Source organism: Eutrigla gurnardus (assembly GCF_963514095.1).
Source record: "Eutrigla gurnardus genome assembly, chromosome: 20".
NCBI lineage: Eukaryota > Metazoa > Chordata > Actinopteri > Perciformes > Triglidae > Eutrigla > Eutrigla gurnardus.
Genome location: NC_139931.1, coordinates 11,199,333 through 11,210,377, shown reverse-complemented (window position 1 = coordinate 11,210,377; position 11,045 = coordinate 11,199,333). Strand labels below are relative to the sequence as shown.

General features: G+C 39.2%; 1 protein-coding gene across 1 annotated transcript; it reads right to left on the bottom strand.

The window, feature by feature from the left end:
• Positions 1-1,285: 1,285 nt before the first annotated feature.
• Positions 1,286-8,879, bottom strand: xab2 (XPA binding protein 2). Its single transcript, XM_084037345.1, has 19 exons — positions 8,743-8,879; positions 8,186-8,334; positions 7,785-7,908; positions 7,468-7,665; positions 7,235-7,369; positions 6,959-7,123; positions 6,688-6,832; positions 6,448-6,599; positions 6,202-6,321; positions 5,259-5,390; positions 4,601-4,732; positions 4,277-4,390; positions 4,004-4,166; positions 3,702-3,892; positions 3,062-3,184; positions 2,790-2,961; positions 2,559-2,685; positions 2,354-2,466; positions 1,286-2,227 (listed from the first exon to the last, which is right to left on the bottom strand). Exons 1-19 carry the CDS (start codon positions 8,776-8,778, stop codon positions 2,166-2,168), a joined length of 2,553 nt encoding a protein of 850 aa, XP_083893471.1. The 5' UTR covers positions 8,779-8,879; the 3' UTR covers positions 1,286-2,165.
• Between the last annotated feature and the right edge of the window lie 2,166 nt (positions 8,880-11,045).

Genomic DNA, 11,045 nt, shown 5'->3' with positions numbered 1-11,045 from the left:
CACACACACACACACACACACACACACACACACACACACACACACACACACACAGGTGAACGCCTGAAGAGGCACCATACATGCTAACCAGTGGTGGAGGAAATACTGAGATGCAAGCCTCCTTAGGCCTAATTATGCATACTTTTTTATGAGTTGATCTCATGGTTTGTATGTAAAATCAAATAAACATAGCAGTCTGATAAATGTAGTTGGTTGAAAAGGGTTTCCCTCTGTAATGTAGAGGAAAGGAAAAGCAACATAAATTGGAAATACTCAAGTAGCTCAAGATTGTACATATGTCCAATGCTAGACAAAATGGATAGGTGCTTTTCACCTCTAGAGTTGACCTTGCTGTTCCCGTACTACTGTCTGTATTTACACTTACAAAACACAGTCTCACATTCTAATTTCTCACAAATTAAAGGGGAGTAAAATTAGAGTATACATACACCATGAATATGCAAGACTCATTATGACTATCTCAGGTGGATGTCCCTGGTTCAAAACCATAAAACATCCATCTGCTGCAGTGACCCGGGCAAACTCCATCAGCCTCAGGGGTGCTGCTGCATATGGCCCTGACCGGCCACAGACAGAAAACAAAAACAGAAGTTCAGACCCAAGATCAATGAAGCATAAAAGTATGTATCCTTGGGAAATATGTTGACGTTGATTTGCTTGTATATACAAGAGAAATAATACTTATCAGTTGCTCATAGGCCTAACTTGCTGCAGCTTAAACACAGCCTGCAGGATATACAAAAGGGCTGAAAAGAGAGAAACATAGAAAATATACTAGTAATTGTTTGCAGGAATGAAAAATGGCAATAAAGTTTGGAAAATAGTTCAAGTTGCTTTTCATTATTGTCACTTAGGACAGTTTCATTCTAATTGTTTTTGGAAGTTTTGTTTCCATAGCACTGTGCATACTGGAAAACAAAAATCTTCTAGTGCCTCATCACATGATGTTGTAAGAGCTCTCCCAAGTGCCCCACTGCAGTGACTTTGGAAGGGGATTACTTCTCAGCCATCTTAATCTAATTATGAAAGGAACAATTTCTTCCTCATTTCATTTAACTCCACGAACACATGAAACCTTTTACATTAATTAATAAAGTTGCAGTTCATCACATTAAATCTGAAAATTCATTCCCCCAGATTACATAAACTGCATGTTTATTATTGGACATCCACTATAAAGCTAATGTAAGAGTGGAATGTGGAAACGACCTCTAGGATGGAGTTTCATCTGCTAGAAAAAACTGCATTGAACAGGTATAAATCAACTTTTATTACAACTGCATTTTCAAGACAATGTATATAAACTTTCAGACATCCAAAGAGACCAGCTTGTCCGTTAGAACTCTCAAAAATATTGTTGTGTACTAAAAACTGTCAGACTGCATTGGTCACAAGTAGGCATTGACAACACTGACATAACATTTTACAGTATTACTACCGACACCTTCAAAAACAATCAGTGGGAGGAAAATATGGGGCATGATGGAGAACTGACTGCAGAGCTATTGAATTGTTTTCAAAATGTTTCACAGTCTCCTATTAAACTCAGTGATACAAACTGTTCCTTGAATGCATTATTTTAATATCTGGTTGCTGGCTATGAAATAGTTTCAAGATCTTTGGGGTTTTGCAAGACACCCACCAACTAATGATCCTAAAGCCAACAATGTGAGGCTTGAATGCTCAGCTCTACTTTGGAATGAGTGCCTCCTGCTGTTGAAGAAAGAAACTAAGCTCCTCCCCTGTGTTTTCTAGGGCAGGGCTTCCTGTCAGAGAAAGATCTCGGCTTTTATTATGTGTGCAAACTGTTCTCACGGTTAATTCTTTCACAAAGTCTTTGTCGTGAACAAAGTCAATTTACACCAGTCTTAATTTACAGTTATCATGTAACCACATATTAGTATTTCACGACAGAAAATGCTCAGTTGCACAATTGTTTTGAGCTTCATACTCGACAAGACTGGCACCAAATGGCCAATAGTAATGTATTTGTATATTGTACTACAAAAATCCACTAAGCAAAAATGCTGCATTCTATTTCTCACTCATGTCACACAGGACACAACTAAGCAATTACACTTTTTTTTTTTTTTTTTTTAACTGTAGCATATTCAATGTCTATGAGTGAAGTCCGAAGGTATCTTTTAGTCTTCTTTAAGTCCTCCAAAGACAGCTGTGGGGACACTCTTCTGTTCAAGCTGCACCTCTGTAAAAAGGACAACACAATAAACACATCCATGTTATTGAATAAAAACATGTCTGCAAGAATGTTTAAGCAAAGCCCCTTTCCCTGTTTACTACTGAGCCAGGGTTTGTTGTGTCTGTCACTCACCATCTGGTCCCTGGTCAACATCATCTTCATCCTCGTCATCATCATCAATGTCAATTTCATCAGGATTGGCTTGTTTGGCAAGCTCAGCCAACTCACTGCGGGAGGTGTCGCTCCTGCATAGGCAGATGCAGAGAATAAGATTCATGTGTCTCCATTTAGGTTGGAGCATGTTGTCCAATTTTATGAAAGCCATAAAAAGACAAACCTGACAAAGAGGATCTTCTCTTTGGGCTTGGGTTTATCCTGCTCGGCCTCTGCAGCAAGCTGCTGTGCTTTCTGCTCTAGCATCTTCATGTCATCAAGTCCCATTTGGCCTGGAGCAAGATCTGACACTGGATACACAATACAGAGGAAAACATTGGCAAAAATATACTTGTACATTCATTCAGGTCCAATGTTCCTACTGCCCAATCAGGCAAAGATATTGCAAGCTCACCGGTGCCTGTGGAGCTGGTTGTGGCCTTCATCATCTGAGAGGACATAAAGTTGACCTGGGTGTTGTATGTGGCTTGGACACTACGTTTGATCCTCAGCATTTCTCGAATTGTGTCCTCATTTCCATGGCGGATCTCAAATTCTTTCCAGGACTGCCAGAAATGTGCAGTCACCTGAATGTTCATAAATACATCAAGAGGAATTATGATGTGCACATCACTGACAGAAATGTGAAGAAATTCTGTATGAATGGTGGGAGGTGCTTTATCTCACCCTTGGGTCACAGATCTGGGAGCAGTAGGAGTAGATTGCTCTGGCCCTGTCAATCTCACCAAGTTTACTCTCCATATCAGCAAATCGCAGACACATGTCCCTTGCATGCTCATCAGGAAGGACCTGGATAAATATCAAACATATAACCATTTTTCAAAAATCAACAGAACTGCACAACTTGCAATTTTGATTATTCACAACTAGTACAAGGAGTTATAATGCACAGATAATCATTTTAAAGTATAACTGGATTCAAATGTGGTAGCATCTAGCAGTGAAGTTACAGAGTGCAGCCAACTGAAGCTGCTCCTGTGTGCCTGTGACAAATGTGTAGAACTAGGTGGCCAACGGGAAAACATGAATAGTCCTATCTAGAGCCAGTGTTATGTTTGTCCGTTCTGGGCTACTGTAGCAACATGGCAGCCGGCTCCATGAAGAGGACCCAAACTGTATGTTGATATAAGGCTCACTCTAAAAGGTAACAAAAGATAATGATTTATGAAAAGAAAAGAAAAAGAAAGCATAATTATTAATATTCTATACCATTTCTGCCAATAGATTACCCTAAAATAAATTTAATTCAATAGGAAAAAGAAGTTTCAATACAAAATGTTGTAATTTTCAAGCTTTTCCCACGTACCTCGATAGATTTCTGGTAAATTGCTCTCGTATACGTCACGCCGTAAATTTCAGCTGCCCTCTTGATGTAGATATTGAACATGTGATGTCTCTCATCATTATCTACTGCTTGCGTTGCCCTTTCATACACAGCCATGGCGTGTCGTGCCAATCCATATCCCTCCTCCAATTTGGCATACAGCAGGTAAATTGCTGGAAAAGAAGGCACAGTGGTACATTTGGCATTAGTATATTTGATAAAGAAAGAAAGTTAAAACAATGTGGAACACATTGTATACAAGTAATTCCAACAAAGCTACTTACTTTTGGCAAACTTAGCAGGGCAGCCATCCAGGGCTTGTTCAAATAAATCTCTTGCTCTCTCCAGCTTCTTGCCCCCATAACGATCAATGAACTTGGTGAGGTAAGTGTTCCAGATGTCATAAACATTCGGCCACCGGAAGAGAGCAATACCGCGCTCATATGCCTAAAAAGATGTCGACAAAGGCATTGAAAATTTGTTCAGATACAAAGGCAAAAGTTCATATTGAGGATAATAAATGCTGATTTTTAGGTAATTAGTTGCAATGGTATTACTTTGAAGCTTTCCTCATAGTAGTTGTGCTCTTCAAGGAACATGGCATAATTGATGATGATCTGTGGCGTGGCGATGCGGAGGTCAATGATGCGATCATACACTGCTTTTGTAGACTGAGGAGGAAAAAAAGGAAAATGGAGGAAAAATGACTAAACATATACAGCACACAGAGAGGAATTACTCATTTCCAAGACACGTAGAAGCACAGTGTATCCAAGTTCCAGCAATACTAACTATCTGAGAGTTCACCTGCTATGGGATGTATACCTTTTGCATTGACTCATTTGTGTTAATATACTCCTGTAAACACATAGTAAACATACCTGGAAAGTGCCGAGACTCTCCTCCAAGTCTGCTAGCATGGACCAGACCTTCAAAGACTTATAAACTCTGTTTTGGACCGGCTCCGATGCATCAAAGTACTCCGCTTTCTTGGATGGGATGGCTGTAGCTTTCTGTATTCAAATCATTAAAAAAAAAAAACATGCGTCTTACATCTATATCCACAAAACATAAGAGGTCTTATATTTATTAAAAGGTGCCATCAGTAATATTTTACTCTTTCCTTCAAAGTCACCAACATTCATGAGCAGGGACAAGTTTTGCAAATCAGGGCCAGTTGTGTGCCATCAGCGTGTGAATGAGATATGCTCCTGGTGTGCAGTGTAAACACCATTAGATAGATCTTTATTGTCATTGCAGGTTATACAACGAAACTATGTTGGTAATTATGATTATGATATGCAACCTCAGGACTTATCTATTGACTGCTGTATCACTTAACTGAGATAAAGTTTGAAAATCGCAAGTTAAATCTCGAAAGAATATGCTTTCGATAAACATTTGGAGAAAGAGAACATTTCCCAGTGTTGTTGTAGTTTCTCAGTCCTGCCACTAGATGTAACCAGACATCTAGTTAAATAGTCATACTATTTCACTGCGCCTGTAAATATGACTGCACATGGGATAGAAGTGTCTCACCCTCAGTATGCGCAGTGCCTGTTCATAGTTCTCATGGCGTAGCTCCATCTCTCCATATTCACACCACACTGCAGCAAGGTCATCCACCTGCTTGTAGTTCACCTTGGTAGCCTTCTCAAAAATGGTCCTGGCCTGAGTGACAGTAAAAGTAGTAAATGTACAACATATCAGGGATAGAAAAAGCATCTGTGAATTGCGGACGGTTTTCAGATCTATGGCATCGACGGTGGTCACAGTGATTGACAATAGTTTTTTTGGGGCTTGTTTTCCTATTAATCTATTCAATTATTATTATCATGATGTAAATTGAATTTTCCCTGTCACATAGTTTCACAGCGACATGCATTGCACATAACCGGCACTTGCAACATTGACACATGGGCGTACACTGGTTGTAATTATAACTTAGGCTTGAACTAATAATTAGGCTTGAACCCAACTGTTTGAAGTAGTAGTATAGTATTATTAATAACTTACAGGTACATTGTGTGCAACAGTACATCTTTTATTCCCCTCAAACACACAAGCACATCAAGGCGCTCTATAATTAGTGTTTTCTTCCCATGGAGCGGACACGAAAGCTATTTTGGATCAATAACAGTCCTTCGGAGGAAAGGTTAGTCAGCCAAACGAAATCAGTGTGGGTTGGATGACAGAAGCTTTCATGCATCTCATGACTCTCTTCCAGGAGGGATTTCCCAAAACAGAACCAGAAATTACATTTAAATAACCACAATAACAAAATCTTACAGCTACTACTAATGTTAACTATGAAATGGACAGGCTGTGATGTCAGCGCCAGGCCCACCCTAATCAAAGAATATATTAACCCTCCAGTGTTTGCATCGGTTATTGGCAATCTGTCTGTCTTTAGGGCAATCTAACAATGGAGAAGATCACCAAACCATTTTGAGAATGCTTGTGGAAAGCCCAAGTGACTTACATCATCCAGCTGCTCATTTTCCTCATAGAATTTAGCGAAGGAAACCCAGAGCGAGTGAGGCTTCCCTGTAGCCTTTATTGCATCTATAGTCTGGACCGCCTCAGTGTATGTGTTGATGATCTGTAGAAGATATGGGAAACACAGATCCATTAGTAATGTACAACATAAAGTTAGTGCTACCTGTTTATACCAATATGAACTGTATGTAAAAAAATACATATCTAAAGAAAAAGGTCTAGTTCTCACCTGCCGTGGATTGCCATCATACAATTTTACACGCTTGTGCCACTCATGGACGTTATGAGGGTTCTGCCGCAGTAGGACACTGTTCAACAGAAGGGGCCGCCGGGCTATCAGCTGCTCAAAGCGGGCCAGTCTGAGCTCCATGTCTGTGTCCTCTGGAAAGAGAGGAACAGACCGTAAGGCATGCATGAAAAGAGAAGTGAAAGCGAGAAACAGTGCCAACATGTATTAATCCGCACACACCGTCTTTATCCTTCCCCATCTCAGCAGTGGTCTCCATCTTCGCTGCGATCATGCTCTCTTCGAACTGGGCATAACTATCAAACACTTGTGTGAAATCCCTTACAGTCACCACTGTAAGGATGGCCTCCTCATACACATCACGGGCCTGAGAAAGTAAAGATACATTAATAGTCATCGACAGTCAGGCAACTATTTTAACTTAAAGCACAGTCATATTTTGTTTAAATATATCTAAATATTATGAAGTGAAAAAAAAACACCAGAAAAACACCTTTTCAAAGTGACCACTTCTGATGTAATAGTCCGCTAAAGAGCACCAGAGTTTTCCAAGTTGGTCTGTGAAGCGAGTGAGGCCTCCTCGGATGATGGCTCCTACATTCAGAGAGGTCACTTTATCAGGGTTCTGGGAGATCAGGTCGCATAGCTCATGCCACAGCTGTACATGAAGAAACCAGATTTATTAATTTACTGTTCAGCTTGATAAAAAAAAAAAAAAAAAAAAAACAGATATATTTGGATGAGCATGCTTTGGAATGTAACATCTTACTTGATAGTTAGATTTGCCCTCTTTGGACACAAAGCTTTCATCATTGACGACAGCTGCTAGTCGCACGGCTGCTTCATCCAAGCGGCCAACAGAACGTAAGTAGTCTATGTATTCCTCTGCATTCTCTGGAGAAAGCTATGGGGCGCAAAGAGCGGTCAGCACATAATGAGGACATTTTCAAGCTGTAAACAATGTTCTGCTCTATGGAACCTCCTTCTATACCACGCTCTCACCTTAAGGTACCTGCGGTACACCCGGATGGCTGTCTCAGGCAGGGGCAGGTTACGGACAAAGCGGAGATACAGAGGCCAGATACGCGGGTGCTGAGTAACAGGAAGAGCTCTGAGTGCACGGTCGAATGTTTGTCGACTTCTTGTGATCTTGCACTGAGACACAAGGAACTGGCAGTAATCAAGCCATATTCTAGGCATCTAGTATAAGGAAAGAAAGGTGGTTAGTTTCAAGCACAACTTACAAAAAACAGGCCATAACAAAATATTATTTTGTACCATCAGGTGGTTCAGTATGGAGTTCTACATGAGGTATTTACCTTATGCATGAACACCAATGCCCTTTCATGGCAGTTATTGATCTCTTCATAGCTTGGTTCAGTGACACACTTCCCTTTCACTTGTTTGCGTCTTTCTCTCAGGTAATTGTACCACAGCTTGTAACTGTAAAAGTAAAAAAAGGGTTAGTAATTGAACATAATATTTAATCCGATATGGCCGTCTTGACGCCCTTCACCTCCATGAAAGTCATGGTACTCCTATAGGTATCAGATTATTTAATAACGCAGAACAGTGCTGGTCACAAAAACGCCCCCATCTTAATCGCAACGCAAAAATATGTACTAATGTGATTGCAATAATCTGGATTTGCAGGTATACGTATCCACCTACTTTCAGTACAACAACTATCTGTATAAGGGTCGCATGTAATGCTAGTTACCTTCCAGGCAGCTCTTTCAGAGCCCGCTCGTATATCATGTTGAGGATGGATTTGGCTGCGTTCTGTTTGAATTCGATGTAGCGCATCCAGCACTTGACCGAGTACGGGTTCCTGATAATCTCCTCTTCATACGGCAGATCATCGTCCTCCTAACAGAGCCAGAAATCACATAACGCGTCACGTAACGTTGCAACTGGAAAATGAAAAACTTTGGAAAGAGTTTATTTTGAAACGCTAACAGCGCGACAGCGTAACGTTACTATAACGTCGACAATAATATGCAATAACGTCACAAATACAAGGACTGGAAATTAAACATTCAAATAGAGCGATAGCAATCGCGAGTTGATAATGTCAATATCTGAACCACTAGTTAGGACCCGAACACGTCTAATAATACATATCTACGATTCTTAGCTTACGAGCCACAACAAGCTAACTTCACCACTGTTACACACATACTAGCTAACGTTAGCATTCCCGTAAAAGTAAGCTAGGTAGCAATACTCCTCGCCTATAAGTGCTATCAGATATTAATGTGGAACATCGTCGCTTACAAACATGACATCGGGTTTCCCGTTTAGTGAAGGCATTTCTTCCTACGGAGAATAGCCACGCGAGAGATAATAAAAAGTAATGCTAACTGTAGCTAACAGACTATTCAAAACGTGTAGACCTCCGCGATACTTCCGGTTTGGTCACACGACGTCACGTCAGGTTTTTTTTGTTTAAGCGATTTTATGCGCCAAAATATGGATCGTGTGACATTTCGCATTTGTGCTCGATCTGACAATTGCGAAGTCTCTCGTAAATTCCAATTGTATCACTTTACCACCGACAATACTAGGGAACACTACCGCACATGCATTAATGTATGATAGTATTTATCATAAGGCATAGGCCTACAGCATGCCTGACACCGAAGTGACTGCAATGATAAAGATGTTAGTGTGGCCTAAACACACACATACGCAACATATTATATAATTACCACTTGTTAAAAGAGTGCAAAAGATTTTAACATCGGAGGTCAGTTTTTCCCCTATAAATAAATATATTTCACAATATTTTATAATAAAGCCCCCTTTGACACAGTGTTCAACTCCCCTATGTTTCACTGCAAGGGTGAAATGTTATATAGTGTGTTGTTGTTGTTTTTTAAATGTTTTTTTTTTTACATCAATATATTATTCTATACATCAATATTGATATCCTGAAAGGCATTTGACTGTTAATTGCTTTCAGGTTTATTTAGGTTTATACATTTTGGAGCCAATGTCTAGTCACAAAGTTTTTTGAGGACACTGTCCAGAACAGCAACATCCTTAGAATCAAATGTGGCATGAGGATAAAGATCTTTGACATCTGAGTGGGACTTATAATAGGTCTTATCTCAGCCTCGTTGGCAAATGTTCTTCTAATCCTTTTAAGGCAAGGTGTAATACCACTTGAACTTTATGGAAAGGGTCTTACGCTCAATTTTACCAGAGGAATATGAGACGTGCCAATGTCCTGCAACTATATACCAGCTCCCCTTGGGTGCTTCTCCAAGTGCCATTGCTGGGTATGGTCATGTTTAATTGCAAGGGCAAGTAGAGACAGCCTCTATTATAAAATTATGAATTCTTTCTCAAGTAAGTCAGAATCTAAATTTGAGTACATTTTATTTGTTGGAACAAATAAGTGGTTCAAAAACCTGTTTATGTTTTTGCACAGCATAGTTTGGGATAAACTTACCATCACACTTAGGGTTTAGGAGCAGAAATAAAGCTAAAGTCTGATGCTTCTCTTTAAACATCCTGCATATTATTAATATATTAATCTTTAATTTACTGTACAATGCTAAGTGTTACTTTATTTGGGATACTCATCACAGGTATTCAATTTTATTGCAAAGACTTGAAATGTGGACACACTGACACTAAATACCAATGACATTTGAGTTTATCTTAGTAAGGGCAAAGTGTTTATGGGTTCAAAATGGAAATTTAAACTGTATTCGCTTATTTTATTTCTTTTCATTGAAGTTTTTTTATAATTAACAACAACAAAAAAAGTCTGATCCTGGCTTGGTTGATTAATTCACCATTTTCATGCTTATTGTTTTATTGCTTTCCCGACAGTTACGCAATGTCATATCTTAAACACACAAAAAGCTCACCAAGATAGGTCTTATGATGACAGGGATGCTTGACCAAATCGAGTGACTACTGCTGACTGGGCAGTTCCAGCCTCTATAAAAGCAGCAGCTTCAGACTCCTCTGAGAACTGACAGGCATCACAGGTTAGTGCTTTGTGTGTTTATGTTTAACTAATTTGCTTTTTATTAACACCACATTAATGTAATGTGACTCTTTGTCATCATGTTGTTCATGCCAATTGATCTTGAAGGGTTAATATTGATGCAATTATTATTAATATTTTAAAGCAAGAAGCTAAATGTATTTTGCAACATTCCTAAAATTGTTAATTGAGAAAAGTGAGTTGTTTGATATTCTTTGAAACATCCAGGTAGTTTTGGATCACTAAAGAGGAAATTGCCTTCACAGTGGCATAGGTGTTTATATAACAGATAATTTTAAAGGCAAGGCAGCTGTATTTATATCGCACATTTTAAACACGAAGGTAATTCATAGTGATAGACATATAGGAAAAGCTATAAAATAGATAGTGAAATTTAAATACAATAAGCAATAGAAACAGAATGAAATAAATTAAGATAGACCAAAAAGAAGTGGAGTAATGCAAGCTTGCTAAAATAGGTGACTGCTGTATATTTTTGTGAGCACGAGACAGTGGAAATGTTTAAATTCTATGTCCTCCTGAATGATCACCTTTCTCTTAGGCTATAGCATTCTGA